The sequence below is a fragment of the Tamandua tetradactyla genome, chromosome 4, assembly GCF_023851605.1.
Source record: "Tamandua tetradactyla isolate mTamTet1 chromosome 4, mTamTet1.pri, whole genome shotgun sequence".
In the NCBI taxonomy this organism is placed as follows: domain Eukaryota; kingdom Metazoa; phylum Chordata; class Mammalia; order Pilosa; family Myrmecophagidae; genus Tamandua; species Tamandua tetradactyla.
This window is the reverse complement of record NC_135330.1, coordinates 40,508,773-40,530,324: the sequence shown is the minus strand read 5'-3', so window position 1 is coordinate 40,530,324 and position 21,552 is coordinate 40,508,773. Positions and strand designations below refer to the sequence as shown.

The window sequence follows — 21,552 nt, the reverse complement described above, 5'->3', positions numbered from 1 at the left end:
AAGTAGGCAGGTCATTCCCTCTCACTGAAGGATGAAACCCCTAGTATTAAAAGAGCTTAGAAGGTATGTATGCCAATAGTTTCATTTGCAATATAAGTGAACACTATCAGTTGTTAGCAAGACAAAACAAGAGCCCAATGGCAACTGCCAGTCTTTTTCTCTTTCAGAAAGATACAAGAGTCAAACTAATAGACATCTTGGTTGTTCTCTCTCATAATTGACTTGGAAAAAAAAAGGTAACAAGTTTCCTTTCTTCAAGATTTTAGAATAAAAAGTTGTAAAGCTTCTGCTGCAGATGAAGCCCCTCCCAAACCCATTTTTCTTGCACTCATAAGCATAAACTACATCGTTAAAGATAAAGAATGGTAGGAAGAATTGGCAAAGAGCTCCTTGAAATGTCTGAAATTAAGTAGATTAAATATAAACAAGGTAAGGCCCAGACCGCTTAAATGGCCTTCACAAATCAGGATAAGCTAACAGGACTTTAACCTGGAAGTCTCTGACAAACTAATTCTGACACAGCTTTACCTCACTTAATCCTCTCACCTTCAATCAAGGAAACGTTTCCGCGTGCCCTTTAGAGCCACACGTAGTTGCTGCCAGAGCCTAGTAGAAATCAAATTTCACCTTAACAGGTTTGCCTCCCGGGTGCAAGAGGATAGGGAGGATAATTAACTTTGGCATTTAGTCTAAAAGGCCCCAGAAGGATAGCAGAAGGACTACCAATTCTCAAGGTGATTTTCTCCTTCCAAGGAGAGGCAAGATCGGTAAAGAATCGACTCAGTCTCCTCCTGAGCTGCACGCAGACAAATCCCCGGGACGAAAAGTAGAAGTAAGGTTTTTGTAGCAACACTGATAACATTATGCCTTTTCTGACCTCTCCAGTTGTAATTTGTCAGCCTCTTCTCTTGGCGTGCGTCTCTCCTTCCTCACAATCTCCACGCCTCCCTCACTCCCGTATCTCCCTCCAGCCCCAACCCCCGAGAAAGGGAAGGGCTGATGGCCAACTACAGACACTGAAGTCCACTGCGGGCAGCACCAGGCATAAGCACACGGCTGTTGCCTAGATCTAAGTCTGACGCGGAGTAATCTAATCTCCCACGTTTGATCTCTTTGGCTATTGTGCCCTACAGGGAGGCAAAGCAGGTGAGGGTAGCTGGAGGGAACCTGTTCTGGGATGGTCGGGGGTCTATGTGAGGTTGCGGGGCGAGGGAGGGACAGGACGGCCTGATACGTGGGAGGCGGGTCCACAGCCCCGCCTCTCTCCCTGAGATCACCTTGCGCTGACCTAGTTGAGCCGGGAAGGAAGGAACCTGAGCGGGCGAAGGAGAAGGGCGGGGCGGGGCGGGGTGTCGGGGGCGGGGCTTTGCGGGAGATCTTTCTGGTGCTCGCCCTTGATTCGCGGACCGATTCGAGCCGGAAGCGGCAGGGAGGTGTTTGCTGCGGCGGGGACGGCGGCGGCGCACGTGGTGACGTGCAAGGGGGTGCGGCGCGAACGGGCTGCGGCGGCTGCAGTGTCTCCGGGACGCGCGTGGAGGTCGGGCGCTCGGGGCTGCTGGGCGCACTTCCTCCTTCTGCTATTGTGCCAGCGAGCGAGCGCGTCCCTGCGAACATCCGGTGGCGCTCCGTCCTGCCCGCAGCTTCCTTGGGCTGACCGCTCGTCCTCCCACCGGATCGTAGGCGCCCCCCCCCCCCCCACGTCGGCTCGAGGTGCTTTCCGTGGGGCCCGTTCCCGCCCGCTTCCTCCTGCCCCCCATCGAAGCCCCAGAGATGAATTTTTCTATCTCTTCAGAGAGGAACCAGGTAATACGCGCTGGTCGTACCGACGGTGGAGGAGGGAGAGGGTACGGCCGGAATCCGAGTTGAAGAGATGGTGCGGGCGGCCGGAGGAGGTGGGAGGCGTGTAGTAGTATCTGGGTCCCGGGGGTAGGACGCCCCAAGCCGCCGCTCCGCTCTCTGGGAGTAGGAGCTGGCGCCGCGCGGGCCCCGGGCTCGCGGCGCTGCCATGGTTGCCGCGTCGCGTTGGCGGCCGCGGAGAGCGCAGAGGCTTGCGTGCCTTCTCACCACCAAGGCAGGGGAGCAGAACGGGAGGAACGCGAGGTATTTGCTCGGGGGGCCTGCGGGGGTCTGGGCGTCGCGGGACGAGAATGACCCGCAGGAAGGAGGGCGCTGGAATCTCCCGTGTTTCGTTGTCACAAGCGGACTCCTTTGCGTGTCCGTCTGCCGGGGCTCTGGACTCTCCTGTCTGAGATCTCTCGTGATCCGGCACGTGTAGGTGGGGAGCTCGCCCTAGGCCTGGAGTGGGGTGGCACTGCGTCCCCGATTGCCGTGGGCCGCGGGATCCTTTGTTCCCGCTCCACGTTGCCCGCGCTTCTTGCCAAGCGCGGGTAGAAGGGGGCGGGAGGAAGGAGGGAGCGGCCGCCCTGACGTGTCGGCGTTGAATGACTGCTGGGCCGGCCAATCCCGGGCTGGGGGTGTGCGGGCCCCGGACTCCTCGCCTCCCACCTTGAAGTGGGCGCCGGCGGGAGGAAGGCCTGGGGCTGCAGAGCTGGCCAGTCACTCTGAGCCACTCGCCACTTTGTTTTTTACAAGAGAAATCGGTGGAGAGGTTTGCTCTTTTCTCTTCAGCTCGTTTTGCAAAGGGTTTCTGGTTGTAAGTTCTTGGTGGTAGGAAGGTGTCAGGCAGTATCAGATTGAGGATAGAACATAGGCAAACTTGAACCATAATACTCTAGAAATACTTCCTTTTTTTCTTTATACATGGTGCCGCTGGTATTCAAACACTGTATCAAGTAGAAATTAGATACTCGGCGTATTTTTCCTCCTAATGTCTGTTTGTGATGGACGATTGGAACATCTTAGTGTTTGTGATGGACGATTGGAACATCTTAGTATTAAGCTGTTAAGAATGTGTGTGTTTCGATCTCCTGTTTCCTAATAAAATGAAAACTCTGGAAGCCTAGTACTCCTACTAACAGTAGAACAAGTACTACCATAGGCCATATTTCTGTTACCAATTCTAGCACCGGTTGTTGACTTAGGGGTTAAAAAAAGTACTGGTGACTAGTTTTACGCATAATCGTGCTGAAACGTCTGTCTTAAAGATATTAAAAGTGCGATCGTGTCTTTTTTTTTTTAATCTGGAGATGAGGAAACTATTGACTATTTATAATTGGATTGAGGCTAGAATCATTTAACGCAAACTGGTCGACTGTTTATCAAATATACTGTAGTTGGAGGTAAACTAGATTTGAGCAACTGACCAAAAATGTCCTAAAATGATATTCCTCTGTATTTTCCTAATAGACGAAACCTTTAACTAACTTAGTAATAGTTAATTAATAGCTATTTGTAGTTTTTCTAACTTTCTCACTCAGAACAAAGCATTTCAAGTTTTGGTTTTAAACTAATATCTTAGCTACTTGCTTTGGAGTGGGGTTTTGCTTTTCTTGCTTGAATATTTTAGGTGGTAGTTGAATATGTTTTTTCAACATAAAATATTTTCCTTTTAGAAATTTTAATCATTGGCACTAAGATGAAGTACGTCTAGAAATCATTTCATCGACTTTTTAACAGTTGTATAGTCAAATGCTATAAGTAAGAATACCCCACTCCTACCCCAAGTGCTGCTCTAGAGAATTTAGACTGAGATATATATATAGGTTTTTGTTAGAGCCATGGACTATATATGCCTGCCTTTACTATATATGCCTAGCTTCATTTACCACCTTGTAAATGATTTCTAAACTTATGCCCAGTATACCTCCCTCAGCATAACCACATCTAAAACCAAATTCCTTAATTCCTTGCTTCCTATTTTTCACCATGCAGCAAGTTTAAAATGGCTCTGTAATGCTTCTTGGAATTTTCAATTTTGCTAATGATTTTCCTTTGTATTTTTCTAATATTTGGCATCTGTTAATTGACTATAAATTATAGTTAATGGATTGTAATGTGTATACTTGTTAAAATTCACTGACTTAAAGAAGGCATCTTTACATAATTGTTCAGCTTCCTTGTTGTACCTATTCCACCAGACTATCTCCACATTTCTGCTCATGTCCTGAAGCTTCCTTGCTTAAAATTCCTCATCTGCTTTTCCAATTTAGCACTGTTTAACATTAACATTAATCTTACACTTCCTCTCCGAGCACTTACCATATTTGCCCTGCAAATCTAGTCTTTTGAAGCATTTCTGCAGTTTCTGGATGGTGCATGCTGTCACAGCTTTTTATCCTTTGTTTTAGATATTTCCACTGCTCAGTTTATCTGTGTTACTGGATGTTTCATGAAGTGCTGAAGGCTGGGGAATTGAATTAACTTCATTGCATTATGAATATCCCATTCCAGATTGTGCCTGGTATATGTTTGGTGCATAAATGTTTGTGAAATGACCGAATTACAAAACCGTAATGTTTAAAAGCATGGAGCAAGTGAGGTTGATTAGTTTTGATATAGACAAATGGTGATCCTGGTTTCAGAGGTGACATGGGGAGCAAGAACTTCGCTTTGAAAGGATCTATTTTTTTGTACTCTTTTAGAGTGTAATTGATTGCTACTTTGTGAGATTTGACTGTCCTTGAAAGGTTGCCTTACTAATTATATTATTGAGGTTTTAAGAATGCTTTGAAAATTTGACAATAACATTTTATCTTGCTCTTACTGAAGGTGAGAGAGAACTTGTGGGGAGCCACTATTATGTCTACTTTTTTAGAACTCTGATAAGGCCTATTGACGTGTATTTCAGTTAAGTTACTCTTTCTGGGGCTTGGGTAACTTGTAAGCTATCTGGGCATTACAAAAGCAGTTTACTCATTTTTAATCTCCTGCTTCTCTTTTCTTGTACTACCCATAATAAGGAACTGAAATGTATTTATCAGAATATATTTCTAATATGATGTGAATTCTGAGTTTTATACTTTTATATGGCTCTGGGATGTTTGAGATTATGGTGTGGTTTTTCAAAGAAAAATTTTTTCCCCCATTTCTTATTCTACTAGCTATTGTGCTTTAGTTTCATAGACTAAACTAAGATGATCTCTGAATTTTGGCAGCTTAAGACTCAATTTTGCCCAGTTTACTTCAGTGAACTTGAATGTGAACTTTAAAAATGTGGTTTTGCAGGCAGGAGTTGATTGGACCCCTCCAAACATGGGAATGGGTGGGTGGGGGAGTAGGGATACTGTGTATGAGAACAAGTGATTGAATAAGAGTCATTAGCTTAAATGTCATCTGGACTTGGGTCAGCTTTTTTTTTTTTTTTTTGGTATGCTGTAAGGTGGGGTCATATATCATTATTTTCCCATGTGAGTATCCCATTATTGCAGCACCATTTGTTGAATTTTTTGTTTGTTTTTGGGGAAGTACATAGACTGGGAATCGAACTCGGGTCTCCTGAGCGGCAGGCGAGAATTCTACCCTTGCACCCCCTTGGGTTAGGTTTTAAAATCAAATAGGATTGTACTGATTAGTAGAAATTTAAGAGAATAGTTTCAGGCCTTGATTACCAAATGTAGTAAAACTCACCCTATTACAAAACTAATAACCATAGTATACAAATTTGTATGCCAAGAGTTGCTCCAACAATTCTCCAGTGTTTTCTCGCAAGGGACTGCAGTAGTTTTAACCATCAATTCTTTTTTATTTCCAAAATAAGTTCAAGGTAGAGCTTCTAATTTGTAAATTATATAAATAAATGCCATTTTAAATTCTTGTATTGTTCAAAGTTTAAAATATTTAGAAATATCTGTCATAACGATATTTTTGGTTTTTTAAAGGGTACATTTTAATCGTATCAAAATAATTAGCATACCCCCCCCACACACACACACCACCACCACCACCATTCTTCCTTTCTTATATAAGCTGCATATGAAACTGAGGGGAGGAATTTCCAACTATACTTGGATATTTGGCCACTCGTGCATCAGATTTCCTTCTTTTGAGCCATGTATTGGCTGAAAATGTTTGAAGATTTCTTTAGGATAGTTGTGGTCTTTCTATATTTATATAGACTTGTGTTTCGAAAACATTTTCTATGTTAGAACTTGTTTCTTAATAAATATTGAATTAACTAACCTAGATGGAAGTGTAGAAAAGAGAAAATACTACATAGTGGCATGATATAGTGTTGGAGGAGTAAGCATTGACAACAGTCCCAACCTCAGTTGGAATATTTGGGTTTCCTTGAAATGAGACATTTGTTATGGAGGAGCCTTTTTATGGGATCCAGACTGTCATCAAATTTGTGCATATGCTGAACTTGACACAGTAGCTTAGAGCTGGACCAGGTTCAGTGGAGGTTTGTTTGTTAGATTTAGAATTGTGGGTTTGATTGATGTACAAGACAAATCCAGGTAACTTTTAAGTGTCCATTTTTTTTTAAGTACACACATTTTTCAAATAATTTCTTATTTACTTCTGTTTTCCTGAATTAGACAGTAGTATTACAGCAGTTTGGGTGACTGAAAAATAAATAACATCTGAATTTGACACTTGAAATTGATGACATTGAAAATGAGGGAGAAAGAGTAGGTATTAAGACTGAATATGATTATCTTGAAGATTAGGTTTGAACTAGAATTAATGTATTGTTATATTAGTACTATATGCCAGAAAAATAATCATACAAAGCATAGACATCAATACTTCCCTTTTTGCCTATTTGGTTCATTTCAAGAAACCAATCATCTTCGGTTCACATTTCTAGACTAGTTGTGGGGTAAGATGGGATGAATACAAAGATGAACAAGCCACAGGTTCTGCCTTCAAGGGCCTTTGAATCTAGGGAGATAAGCAGGTACACCTAAGCACAACACAGAACAAACCAGCTGGAAGATCATACATACTGTACAGAGAGGGTTCTGTATGGATATATGGTTAAAAAAAACTACTTTGCAGCTGGCTGGATTTGGCAAAGGCGCTTTGGAGGAATTAAGATTTCGTCTGACAGAGGTTGGGTTAGGGGCATTTCAGGTAGAGAGAACAACTTGAATAAAGGTACCAGGCTGTGAAGGGCAGAGCACGTTTTGGGGAGCAGTATTTCTGGTTTGTAAAACTGTATACATGTTTGGGAATAATGTCAAAAGGTTGCTTGCTGGCTAGTGAAATTTCTTAACTGTATTTTATGTAAGCTTTAGAAACTGACAAATCATGTTTGCCAAATTGTTGGAATATAAAAGTTAAGAACATTAGAATTAACCAGTATTTATATTTGTTCTCTGTTTTTGTATTTCCAACTTGAACAATAAAAGTCATTAGCCCCTGCCCTCGGGAAGGATTTTATTTTATTTTATTAGAGTATTTGCTGAACTGGAGTATTTGCAAGTTCAGGATAAAATATTAATGTATAATTGCATTTGTGTTAGGTTTTTTTTTTTCCTGAAATGTCAGAAGTTACTTTGCATGACTTGCTCTACTTAGATCAGTGACAGATTTTGATAGTTCTGAATATCTAATTTAAATTTGCTATTGTTTCAGATTATGATGCATGATTATCACAGAAGAAATTCATGTCTATAGCTCTTAAGGAGTCGATTACATCATTTTCAAGCCTGATCATTTTGGAATCACCATTAGAGCTTAAGATACATTTGCCTTCTCTTCAACCACCTGTCCTCATACCTCAATCAGGTGCTGCATTTTAACACTCCTGTGTCCTTGGATTATTTAAGACTTCCCAGAAATAAATTTCTCACCAGTATAATAGGTAAGTGAATATTCAGGGCCTATTTCAGCATGAAGATATAGTTTTCTGAAGATTGTACCAAGTACAATCAAGCCTTTCATACTTTTTAAAAAGACAGACAAGTCAGTAGTCATCCCATTTGTAGAAAAAAATTTTTCATATTTTTCCCTTTTATAAACTATTTTGAATTCAGATAAGATAAAGGAGTTACTTAAAACTGAAATCTTTTATCACTGCTTTTAAATGATGGAGTTTTCTAGCCATTAATTGTTTACAGTAGAGGTGAAGTAGAAAATTTTTAAGAGAACATAAATTTCTATTATGTAATCTTATGAGATAAGGTGATTTAGAATATATGAAACTTGGAAAGGGAACAAAATTTAAGTTCATCTCTAATTATTTCATAGTATTTGTAAAAATCATTTGGCAGATACTGTAGTGGCAAGACATACTTTTAAGTGTGTTTTAGACAGGGGAAAAGGAAGTTGGACAGTTTTCTACATCTAAATCTTGATTATATATAATTCTGAGTATTAGAGCCTTTAAGGAAACTGAAGAAGGGTAGGCTTGGACTATATAATAGTTTTTTCTCATAGGTTAGTAAAGGGATGACAGCAGACCAAATCCAAGGAAATCTACATGTGATGGCTATTTCACATCCTTCCAGATTCATGGGCTACTTAATGTATGAGTATGAAGCAGGGCTGGATTTCCATTTCTTTCCCTTTACAGCAAATGTTAATAGACATGGAAACCTGGCCAAAATTGAAATAATACCTACTGTTGTATGACTTCTTAAAGAGACATATGAGCAAAGTATAGGGTTATAAAGACTTGGACATTTAGTTCCAGTGTTGGTTCAGCAATATTTTTGTGACCAAAGATTTACATGTTATATGTAGGATTGAATTTGAGAATAAGTATACTGTATCACTCTATACTTCTAAAAACTACCATTTGCAAGTAAAATAACTTAGCTTCCTTTCTGTATTTTAGCCAAATTTACAAGGAAAAATGATTCCCAACGGATATTTAATGTTTGAAGATGAAAATTTTATTGAGTCTTCTGTTGCCAAATTAAATGCCCTGAGGAAAAGTGGCCAATTCTGTGATGTTCGACTTCAGGTATGTAATTGAATGAAGGCTTGTAGATTTCATCTTTTTTTCCCTCAGCTTTTTCATGGTAGGTATTTAATAAAATGACTTTAAGAAAGACTATTTTATCTGGAAATGTAAAACAGTGGAGTCTAATGTAGTAATAGTAATTAGCTAGAGAAATACATAATCCACAGTACTTCTCATTTGAATTCTTTGTAATTTTAGGTCTGTGGCCATGAGATGTTAGCACACCGAGCAGTTCTGGCTTGCTGCAGTCCCTATTTATTTGAAATCTTTAATACTGATAGTGATCCTCATGGAGTTTCTCATGTTAAATTTGATGATCTCAACCCAGAAGCTGTTGAAGTCTTACTGAATTATGCCTATACTGCTCAGTAAGTGCTTTGAAGTAAACCATATAATAAGGGAATATCACCAGGAAATTCCAGGTTTCTGTAAATTTATTTAAATTTAGTATGTATTTTTAGACCTTAGTATCATATATGATAAAGAACTTTTTTTTTTTAATAGGTTGAAAGCTGATAAGGAATTAGTAAAAGATGTTTATTCTGCAGCAAAAAAGCTGAAGATGGACCGAGTAAAGCAGGTAGAGCACCAGATATAAGGATTATTATTACCAGGGTATCTTACTTTGTATGATCAGAATATAAAAATTTGTCATCAGACATTTTGTTAGTCTTAAGAATTTGAAAATGTTCCTTACTCAGGAAAAGAAAAACTGACAGCATTCACATATTTAGTTCTTCTCCCTTCTCCCCGACACATCTTTTTTCCCCCAGAGAAAGGAACATAAGTTATTTTAACTTTAATCACTGTTTGGCTCTAACCATGTAGCAAAATTGTACTTCCTTTCGAAGATAATTTGAGCTGAAATCTTGCTATTTCCAGTCATCTCTGGCAGTCTGTGATAATGAATTAAGATATTCCTCTGTTTTCTTAAGTTATTCACATAACTTACATACATATTCAATTCTCTGTTCTCCTGCACTTCTGGGTTCCTCTATGAAGTATTCCTTCTAGAATTTAACTCCAGTAAAAAGTACTTAATTCATGGGGAGAAAAGCATTTAATCCTCCAGCACAGGGGTCATTAAACTACAGGTCGCAGACCAGCTGCCTATTTGTGTAAAGTTTTATTGGGATACATCTGTGAACATTCATTTACATATATGGTCTGTGGCTGCTTTCCAGCTACAGTAGCAGTTTAGAAGTTGGGTTGAATGGTTTCAATGGAGATAGTTTGGCAGGCAAACCTAAAATGTTTACTAACTGGCCCTTTAAAGAGGTTTGTTGGCTTTTTCTCTAATGTCACTCTGCTCAAAAATCCTTCTATGATTTACAACACATATGCCTGAGATTAGCATTCTAAGTTCTCCTTAATGTAGTTGTTATCTTTTCCAAAATTACTTCCTAGTTGTCTTATCCTTTGCTCCAACCAAATTAAATTGTTTGCAACATTTTCCCTACTTTCTGTCTGCATTTAATATCAACATCATCTTTCCAGTAGTGCCGAATTCAGATATGCCTTTCATGAATCCTTACCTAATTATTCTGATGGGTAGTACTTATCTGAACCTACATAGCATTTTAGTTTGTTGTATCTCTTAAAACAATTTGCATGCTTGCATGGGATTCTTTGATTTTTATCATTTGTGCATGTCTTATCCCCACTATTAAACTAGTTCCATGAAGGCAGTACTGTTTTGACTTATCCTTATATCTACACAGTGCTTATACAGACTATCAGATATTTTTAAAATAAAATACATGAAAATGTTGGTACTTTGTTTCTTTTCTAAGGTTTGTGGTGATTATTTACTGTCCAGAATGGATGTTACCAGCTGCATCTCTTACCGAAATTTCGCAAGTTGTATGGGAGACTCCCGTTTGTTGAATAAGGTTGATGCCTATATTCAGGAGCATTTGTTAGAAATTTCAGAAGAGGAAGAGTTTCTTAAACTTCCAAGACTAAAGGTAAGGAGTGAACTGTAGTTCCAGGTTTGGAATCTTTGTCCATGTCTCCAGCAAATGAGTAATTTTTATGAAGAAGATAACCATATTGAAATGATTTTTAGCACTGTAATAGTTTTCTGCCTACCGGTTTAACTTAATTATGAATTTGAGAATTTAACTGAGAATGAAAAGGCTTAACACTGACCTTTGTCATTGTTCTTTCCCAACTCTAGTTGGAGGTAATGCTAGAAGATAATGTTTGCTTGCCTAGCAATGGCAAATTGTATACAAAGGTAATCAACTGGGTGCAGCGTAGCATCTGGGAGAATGGAGACAGTCTGGAAGAGCTGATGGAAGAGGTTAGTTTTTAAGTAAATGGGATTCAGCAATTCTTAAACATTATTTTGCTATAACATGAAGGATTCCCTTTCACTTTTATTTTATAACCATGACCCTAAAGAATTTAAATTTTGCTATAGGTACCCCTAAGCTGAGAAACAGGGGGGGTGTCCAGGTGAGCTGAATGAATTGTTCAGTTTGGTCTTCTGCTTTTCTTTTTTTTTTTATTTCTTTGCTTATTATGTGCTGTTAACTTTCTTTAAAGTAGCATGTAATTTGCTTTAGAAATGGGAGGTGGTACTAAAGTTTTCTGTAGATTCTTAATTTTTCTTCACAGGTTTTTGCTTTAAATTTGACAAGTAGGTAAAAGCTTCTAATGGTTGTTCCTCCCCATTGATTTATCTCCCCATAGGTTTATTAACAAAACTAGGATACCCAAGACTGAAGAAACAAGAAGAAACCTCAAGTGTATTGACACGTAAAGAAGCAGCAGTCCTGCCCCAGTTCTCCTAAGAAAAATCCGCTGTGGGCAGAGAACGATGATGATTTAATGGTGTTTACTCCTTTACAGGATTCTTATCTTTAAAACTTTGTGTTTTTTAATGGTGTTGTTCATACATATAGCCACTTAATTAACTTAGGTCACCATTTAAAAGTACACAGGGAAAAAAATTAAAATTTTTGGAGAAATGATGGGAATTAAAAATATGTAGGTGGAGTGGTGGAGTAACCTTGAGTTTCATCACTCCACTTAATCCTTTCAGATGCTTAAAGGCTTAGCAAATCTGTTAGGCCTTTAAAAATACTGTCTTCGTTATGTTCTAAGAGGCGAACAGGATCTTTAAATTCTATATGGTTTCCCACTTGAAAATCAGATGCACTAGTCATGTATTTGCATCTGTTAGGTATTTCTCCAGCTTGTTCGAATTTTTGCATTTGTTTTTTCTTTATCTGTTTTTCTTGACATTGCCTGTTCTACTCAGGAGAGAAATATATTTATGCACATCAAACCACTTATCTTTAAAGGTGTAAACCATTCTCAGTATATTGTAAAAATGTATATTCTTTAAGAGCCTATATAATGTACTAGTGCCTTTTTTTCTTAATGTTATATAATAGAAGCTGTGAAAAATGAAGATTTCTTTCAAGCCAAGGATTCTTCAACCAATATTAGAAGATTTTGTATTTTATTTTGTTATTTTTTATTTTTAAAAAATTTTTACCACCATGACATGTATTTTTCTTTACTTCATGATCCTGCCAGAGTAAGATGTCAAGCTCAAGAAGCACACTGGAGGTTACCTTGAGGCGTTTCTGTAATCTGCATACTAGCGGAGTAGCCATGGAGACTGTAGCCACATGGGTATTCTGTTGCTGTTTTGCAGGTTCAAACCTTGTACTACTCAGCTGATCACAAGCTGCTTGATGGGAATCTACTAGATGGACAGGCTGAGGTGTTTGGCAGTGATGATGACCACATTCAGTTTGTGCAGGTACACATTGCACAGTCTGAGGTAACCTCAGGTTAAAATTTGATTGGAGAATTTTATAGCATACTTAAATTTTCCTTTAATAAAGGAAAGTGGAAGACTGCATTGGTATAACTGGACAGAAACAGTGGGACAAAACAAGCTTATCTTTCGTAGCTTTACTAGCATTTTTGCCACATGAAAAGAAATGAATAAGGGAATCCCATTTAGATATTTTTCTCATGAAATAGGATTTCCAGATAGTAAGAATGGCCAATAAGACTAAGCAATTCAAAATTATGGTTAGATTTTGAAAAATAGTTGTTTGGAACAGGAATGACATTCAGACCCAATTTTGTTGTCATTGTTGATGGTTATAAACAGAATTTTGTGATGTTTCTTATGATGGCTTAACTTTTATTTGAAATTAAAAGTGATACAGTGAAGGTGGACTATACAGTGTAATAAACTAAAAATGGTATGGTTGATAAAATGTTACAAATTGATCTCAATGCTTATTGAGCAAAATGAAACAGTATAGTTCCACTGTGCTGAGTAAGTGATATACTTTGACTTTTATAAAATTAAGTTTCATTTTTACTCTTTCTTTAGTAAGTAAGCAGACTTTATTTCAACAGTATGAGAAAAACATCTCAGGTATAAACACTTTTAAGTTCTATTATGGATGAATAATACACAGAAAAGTACACAAATCGTAAATGTCACAAAATGAGCTCAGCAATGTAGACACTACCCTGGTCAAGAGAAAGATTTCTAGCATCCCTGAAAGCCCTGCTCTTGCCTCTTCCTAATTACTTCTCTGTGTTTTCCCAAGACAAAACCATTATCTTAACTTCTAACACAATAGATTGTTTGAAATTTGTGTAAATAGTGGTCCCAGAACATATTTTGTGTCTGGCTTTTAACTCAACATTGTATTTATGAGAGGTAAACTGTATATATTAGACTGAATTGACCCAGAATGTGGAGTATTTTTTTTTAATTATTAGAAGGTAAAGATAGAGACTCAATAGGAACTTGTGTTTGTTAGTTTTGTGTGGTATTTTATGTCAGTAATGGCTGACTAGCATTATTCTCATTAAAATTTTTCAAATTTGAATTGGTTGGGAAGTTTGCTCTTGTTTCTTATATAGTGCCTGGTAATGTGGCAAGCCATGTATTAGGAATGCATACATAAAAAGGGGTAAGGGACAGTTCCGGCTTGCAAGACCACCTCATTGGACTGGGTAAACAGTACAGATTTATGTGGATCTACAAAAGGCATTGGGAGGAAGGTGCATAGACAAGATAAATCAGGAAAATTCACAAAAGGGTCAGCACTTGAGCGACCCTAGAATTTAGAAGAGTTGCATGGTAGATGCAGGGAACTATGTAAAATGGCAAAGAATATTTGTCAAGGATGATAATAGTTTTAGATGGAACACAGGTAAATGCTATCTGAATACGGCTTATAATCCTTCAAGAATTTTGGACAAGAAGTGTGATATGAAAGATACATTTCACAACGTTAATAATAATGAAAAACTAGGCAAATCTTAAGTCTGGCAATAGGAGGATTGTTAAATTACGGTATTTCCCTACAGCAAAGATTTGTACATTCATTAATCATATTTTAGACAAACAGTTAATAGTGTGATAGTCTCAGGGTGGTGGGATTCTAGCTCAGCTGATTTGTGTTTTTTTACTTTACAAAATTATTACATTGAACCCTTCCCATTTTTATAACTAGGTACAAAGGGTAGATTAACGTTTGTGAGAACAATTCATAGACTATTGTAAGCAGAAATTTGGGTGAAAAAAGTGATGAATTGATTGCCATGAAGGAGAACAGATTTATTCTAGACATTTTGTTTACATTAGTTAGTACGACTTAGTGGTTTTGTAGAAAAAAATTAGCGATAGGGAAAATTTGCGAGAGATTTCTGGACATGTAACTAACTCATTAGATCTTGGTGCCATCAATAGAGAGCATAAGGTAAGAATAAAAATTATGAGGCGATATGCATTAGGTCTTGGGAATAAGAAGAGGAGGTTGAGAGGAAGCCACTAGGAAGACAAGAGGACAATGAAAAGAGAATTATGCTGCAAAAGCTACCATAGGAGAACAAAGTTTTAAGGAGGAGTAATTATCAACTGTCAAAGCATCCTCTGAGAGGTCAGGTAAAATAAAGGTTAGGATTATCCCTTACAATGGTTTTAGGAAGTCATTCAGTAACCTTTAGTGGGTATAATTTCTGAAGAGTATTGAGGCTGAGAAACCCCTTAGAAATGATGGTAGCTGACAAAAGAGACAGCCACTAGAGACTACCCTTTTGGTTAGCTAGAGGGGAAGGAAGTGTGGACTGTTTGCACAGTGTGGGTGAGAGGAGTTGATCATAGAAAAATTTGAAGATGACAGTTATGTGTGAAAATGTTCCATAAGAAATATAAAGGAGTTAACCAGCATTTCTATATGACTTAAACACTTATAGTCTTCATTGTTACAGTGCTTCACTTTTTCATATTCATTTTCTTTCAATTATAGTTGATATAGTACAACAGTTTTCTTTTTGCAGTACAAACTCTTAATGTAAGCATCATCAATTTGTGATGTTTTGGACCCCTTCTTCCCATACATTATGATGGGGTTTTATGTGTCTTATAATTCCTAGTAGCAGAGGACATAGTTTGTCATAAATAAAGAGGATGGGCTTTACAGTCGGATGGAACTAGTTGTATGGCCTTAGGCAGTGCATATCTTCTCTCTGAATTTGAATTTTTATATATGTAAAATGAATAGGTAATTACTTCTCCACAGAATTAAAAGAGATGATGTGAATAAATTGCCTAACATGGAACTAAATGGAATTTAATGATAATCATTAACATGGAACATTCCCTTCCTTTTCTCAGAATAACCTGTAGCTTCACTTGCTGAATGTCCCAAACCAAACTTTTAATAGATTTTTTACAGCTTCAGGTAGCTACTATTTTTTTTTCTCTGTTACTTTTATATGGCTTTCTGTCTCCCTTAGAAACAGAAGTCTCTATTAGAAATCTTACCAACCCTTGTTCTTCTGTCCTTGGGACCAAAATTAGTGGATGAACAGACTTACTTGGCCAGGTATAGAAAGTGGTATCTGTTCATTGGCAATTCCTCCCAGAGAAGTTGTCCTTCTTCCAATTCCATATGATCATTTTCTTTAGAAGTGGCAAGTAATTGAAAGAAATCATGTAAGGGAATTCATGAGAACACAATATAGTTTTCTTACTTATCATTTAAGAACTAATGGCTTTGCTTATTTTTCCCTCTTTTAGTGTTCTTGTGTAATACAATGCTATTTTTGTGAATGGTTTAGTCGTATTGTTTCATTTCTGATTATTGTTTTTTATTTTTGTGTTTTGATATAGTTTTACTTGTCTAAAAAAATCACTCTATGATATCTGTAAGGTAGCCCTAACGAAATAATACCTTTTAAGTGTCTCTTGTAATTGCTGGGTTTTTTCCTGTAAAATACCTTCAAAGTGACTGAATGGATATGTTTTTGCTGGCATTATTTAAAAGATACCAGTACATGTGTGATTTAGTTAGGTTTGACAATTTCATGGAGACAGTATATTAAATGTATTGTTAGTTAATTCATGCCATTTTAAATTTATAAGATGTTTTGGAAGATTTTATACTTAAATATAAGGAGTATGTGAGTTTATGTGGATTATGGGTTGTTTGTCTTTCTTTTTTTCCCCTCGAGGTATTATGCTTATACTTGATCTGCAACGTTTTTTTTTTAATTGTTTAAATTGAGCTTTTTATGGCCAATTTGTGTAGGTGTAGTTGTTTCATTATTAAGTAGAGATGGAAATATGCCAATAATTTGTGTTAATTAGAAAGTGTTGACTTTTGTTAAATTTAGGTGTGTTATTAATGTACTAGATGAAGGATACTAAGTGTTTTTTCAAGATTGTGGAATAGCTCAGGAACAAAGGTACTTCAGTAGATGGTCATTGGCTAGGTTTCTGTAGCTACCTTTTGGTTTTGCAGAAAAAGCCACCACGTGAGAATGGCCATAAGCAGATAAGTAGCAGTTCCACTGGATGTCTCTCTTCTCCAAATGCTACAGTACAAAGCCCTAAGCATGAGTGGAAAATCGTTGCTTCGGAAAAAACTTCAAGTAAGTTTGTAGCATTTGCTAGATTGTCTTCAGTTTATTTATTTACTTGTTTTTATTAAGAAGGAGCATTGAGTGGAACCATTAAATGGACTAATTGAGGAAAAAACTCAGAGGAAATTAAAATTGGAAAACAAAAGCAGGTTGTTCTAGTCTGGGATCTGGAGAACCTGGAGTTCAATGCAAGATCACATAGGAACCAGAAGTAATAATAATTACATCTTACATAGAACTCTTGTGCTTACAGATAACACTTACTTGTGCCTGGCTGTGCTGGATGGTATATTCTGTGTAATTTTTCTTCATGGGCGAAACAGTCCACAGAGCTCACCAACAAGTACACCAAGACTAATTAAGAGTTTAAGCTTTGAGATGCAACCAGATGAGCTAATAGAAAAGCCCATGTCTCCTATGCAGTATGCACGATCTGGTCTGGGAACAGCAGAGATGAACGGCAAACTTATAGCTGCAGGTGAGAATAGAAAGACAAGTGATTTCTTATCAGAAGCATTCAACTGGCTAACCCTGTAAATGGGCATTTATTTACACTTGCTTGTAACATGCAGACTTTGGAAGAGAGTATTCTATATGGCCTCTTTCTTGGCATTCCAACTTGGAATGTTCTTTGCTTGTTCTTTAACAAGTAAATGCTTTTGTATAAGCCTAACTTTCAGGTCAATGCCTTATTTTTTAAAAGTGAGCAAATTCTCTTCTAATTTTCAAGCCAAGATTAAGCAGATTATTCACACTGATTTTATTATTCTTCAGCTATAACAAGCACTCATCAACTAATGGGTCCTAAACAAGTTTGTGGATAAAAATGCTTTTTCTCATTGGGCAAATTAAGATTACTTAAACCATTCTGGATTTAATATTTTAAATATAAAGCCTTGGTTCTTTTACCAGGTGGCTATAACAGAGAGGAATGTCTTCGAACAGTTGAATGCTATGATCCGCATACGGATCACTGGTCCTTTCTTGCTCCCATGAGAACACCAAGAGCCCGATTTCAAATGGCCGTACTCATGGTACGTGCATTATGTTGCAGAAGCAACCCATATTCAGCTTTTTCTTATAACTTAAGAATGACGGAAATTCTGACCTCTCACCTTTGACATAGGGCCAGCTCTATGTGGTAGGTGGATCAAATGGCCATTCAGATGACCTGAGTTGTGGAGAGATGTATGATCCAAACATAGATGACTGGATTCCTGTTCCAGAATTGAGAACTAACCGTTGTAATGCAGGTAATATTTTTTTTCTGCAATGGCTAATAAATTAAATATGATAAATTGTCAATATATAACCTTATTTTATATTTACTTAGGAGTGTGTGCTCTGAATGGGAAACTGTACATCATCGGTGGCTCTGATCCATATGGTCAAAAAGGACTGAAAAATTGTGATGTATTTGATCCCATAACAAAGTCGTGGACAAGCTGTGCTCCTCTTAACATCCGTAAGTTGCCTCCCCACCCCCCTTAAACTTAATTTAAAAAAAGAGAGACTTCTGAATTAATAGTTTGTCCAAGTATGCACATACAATTTTGGGAGATTATAATTATGGTTTGACTTTTTATTTATAGGTAGACACCAGTCTGCAGTCTGTGAGCTTGGTGGTTATTTGTACATAATAGGAGGTGCAGAATCTTGGAATTGTCTAAACACAGTAGAACGTTACAATCCTGAAAATAACACCTGGACTTTAATTGCACCCATGAATGTGGCTAGGCGAGGAGCTGGAGTAGCTGTTCTTGATGGTGAGTATTGGGATTTGGGGAGGTGAGTAGGTAATGGCAAAAAAATTTGTTTTAGAATTCCAAGAAAATGTCAGTGATAACTATATACCGTATAATTACAAATTTAGGGTAAGTTTGTTAATAGCCACCCTGGGGATTGGTGGTTTCTTATTAGAAAAGCCTTTTCTAATCAGAGACTGATGATACATGATACATAACTTAAATTTGTTAATCCATCAGTCTTTTGATAGATTCATTGAATGAAGTTCTACGTCATTTTCCTTCCATAAGCCATACCCATAATGCATCATCTTAGATTTTGAGTCTCTTTAGAGGAAGAATTTAAAGATATTTGCAAAACAAAGTACAAATCATGTAGTCTTTTCCACTTGTCTCCATACCTAATTAGAAGGAAGAACTTTTAGACTGTTTAACAAATCTTTCTGAAACATTAAACTTTTATTGACTCAGCTTTCTTTTCCACATCCATTTTGTTGATTTATCTAATGTTTATATAATGATAATAATGAATTCAGTGAGTACTAGTTTTCAGACAAACACAGCTTAATCTTAGTAAGTTTATGTCTCAACTGGTGAAAGCATGCTAGCAAGCTAGGCTGGAGCCTTGAATTTCCTGTGAACCTTGTCAGTGTCTTTCACAGATGCAAGAATGCAGGTCAGTTAAGTGAAGGTCAGATGAGTGAGTAATGAATTGAGAATTAGTAATACATTTTTTCTAAGCTGGAGTATTAAATGCAGTGCTAACATCCTATCTGTTAACCGGTCTGCATATATATTTGAAAATAGTTACAACCCTCTGTTTCCAGAAGAAATTTCCTTATCCAAATCATTTTAGACAGTTCTAACCTGAAAGTTTAGAAGTTTTTAGGTTATCTGAAATCTGCTTTCTTGATTCTGTCATTTACTAGCTTTGTCTTTAGGCAAGTTACCCAGTTTCTTTGTGCCTCTTGTTTCTTCATCTGTAAAACAGTAATAATAGTACTTACTACACAGAATAACTAGGATTGTAATGTTAGATGCTGCTGCTGTTTCCTCACTCCAATTTTAAGTTGCCTGAGTTCCAAGTGGGGACGGGTTTTTAATCAGTTTTTTTCAGTTTATATCCCCAGATATTAGATCGTGCTTGTCACATTAGTATATTCAATAAATAGTTTTTAATGGTAAATAGGCATTTCTACTTAAGAACTACAGATTTTACCAAAAGGATGAGAATCTGGGCTTTTAAAAATTATACTTCAGCTTCTAGATTTACCCTGTCTTATTTCTAGATTTACCCTGTCTTATTTCTCTTTAGGAAAACTGTTTGTAGGTGGTGGCTTTGATGGTTCTCATGCCATCAGTTGTGTGGAGATGTATGATCCAACTAGAAATGAATGGAAGATGATGGGAAACATGACATCGCCAAGGAGCAATGCTGGGATTGCAACTGTAGGGGACACCATTTATGCAGTGGGAGGATTTGATGGCAATGAATTTCTGAATACAGTGGAAGTCTATAATGCTGAGACAAATGAGTGGAACCCCTATACAAAGATGTTTCAGTTTTAACAAATTTAAGACCCTTTCAAACTTTAACAGGCTTAGTGATGTAATTGTGTTTAGTAGAGTTACACTTGTGAATAAGGAGGGTGGGTGGGTATAGATGTTGCTAACAGCAACACAAAGCTTTTGCATATTGCATATTATTAAACATGCTGTACATACTTTTTGTGTTTATTTGAAAAGGAATGCAAAGATGAAGGCCTGTTTTCTGTATTTTTAGAACTTCTTTGGTTACTTTTTGGAAGTTGATACTGTAAAAGAATAAACCAAGAATTGGGCACATCATTTGAAGAAGTCCCCTTCCTCCACATTTGTTTTGCCAATTTGCACATTAAATCACTCTTCCCTCAAATTTATGGGGCAAGAGGGGAATAGAGTTTTAAGATGTAGGCAGTTGGGTTTCTTAAGGGCCCTTTTTCAATAACTTAATCTATAACAAAATAGACCTATTTAACGAGATGACCATGACTATTTTTGTTTTTATTAAAAGAAAGCTGACATGCCTACCAATATTTAATCTTTTATGACTGCCTTTTTATAATTTTTTATCTTTTCAGCAGGATATTTTACCTGTTGAAATAAAATATGACAAATTCAAATTATTGAAGCAGAATGACAGTCTTAAAGTATGCAGAGTGGGGTGTTTCTTTTGAACACCCAGAATGCAAACTTATAAGCTTTTGCCTCAGTTCTGATTTCTTTTTTCTTTTTTTGAGAATGCTTAGTTGAATGAAGTTGCTGAACAGTAACATAGCTGTGATTTTTGGCACTGAAAACACTGACTTATAAATTTTTGGCTTTTTGAGGGTACGTATACTGCAAGACATTTAATAGAACTGTGAAAAACAGTGGAGTATTAATTTGCCTTCTGAATCCTGTTTTTATTTAACAAAACTCTAAATGGCAGCCCTTGATTCTGAAAAAAATTAAACTGTATTGGACTTGTAAATGCAACTTATCAGAACTATGTTTTCGTTCAGTTTTCTGTTCATATGGATAAATATTGGTTGGGATGACTTGGTGTCTGTGTAGTACTACACATCTAACTTATGGTGCCAAAATTAGCACATCCTAATGCTTGCTGCTGATGCAAACACATTAAAGATATTTTGCAGGAAATACTTGAATCATAGGATTGATGTCCAAATGTTGTTTGTGTACTCATTCATTACTAAGAGTTGGGGAAATTTTTCTTTTCGGTAATGATGAGTCTTCAGGTATCTATGGAAAATATTTGCCTGGCATCTTATATTTGAAGTAAGGATTGGTGTGAGGTTTTTCCCCACCCTCAGAAGACAGCACACAAGAATCTAATGAACCAACTGGGCAAGGTTATAACTATTCCATGGCTAATTTGGGTTAAGAAGGAAATTTGGTATTTTTCCCAAATGTTCCAGCGGTAGCTTGCCACTTTCTCTGTTATTCCACATAGTATCACCAGAAAGGAACAGATTCACCTAGTGGCTATGTAGTTCCCGACTGTCCATCCATTTCTTATACCTGTTTTTTACTAAA

General features: G+C 37.3%; 1 protein-coding gene across 5 annotated transcripts; it reads left to right on the top strand.

Annotated features, from left to right (window-relative positions):
* Nucleotides 1–3: 3 nt before the first annotated feature.
* On the top strand, nucleotides 4–20,322 carry IVNS1ABP (influenza virus NS1A binding protein). Of its 5 annotated transcripts, none has more exons than XM_077157226.1 (15): nucleotides 4–63; nucleotides 7,480–7,708; nucleotides 8,684–8,812; nucleotides 9,011–9,180; nucleotides 9,317–9,392; nucleotides 10,606–10,779; nucleotides 10,992–11,117; nucleotides 12,483–12,611; nucleotides 16,609–16,738; nucleotides 16,983–17,207; nucleotides 17,642–17,763; nucleotides 17,856–17,982; nucleotides 18,063–18,194; nucleotides 18,322–18,495; nucleotides 19,790–20,322. In XM_077157226.1, exons 3-15 carry the CDS (start codon nucleotides 8,702–8,704, stop codon nucleotides 20,041–20,043), a joined length of 1,950 nt encoding a protein of 649 aa, XP_077013341.1. In that variant the 5' UTR covers nucleotides 4–63; nucleotides 7,480–7,708; nucleotides 8,684–8,701; the 3' UTR covers nucleotides 20,044–20,322. The 5 variants fall into 5 exon arrangements, with proteins under 5 accessions (XP_077013341.1, XP_077013339.1, XP_077013338.1 ...); XM_077157224.1 differs by lacking the exon at nucleotides 4–63 and adding an exon at nucleotides 994–1,146; XM_077157223.1 differs by lacking the exon at nucleotides 4–63 and adding an exon at nucleotides 1,495–1,803.
* Nucleotides 20,323–21,552: the final 1,230 nt, after the last annotated feature.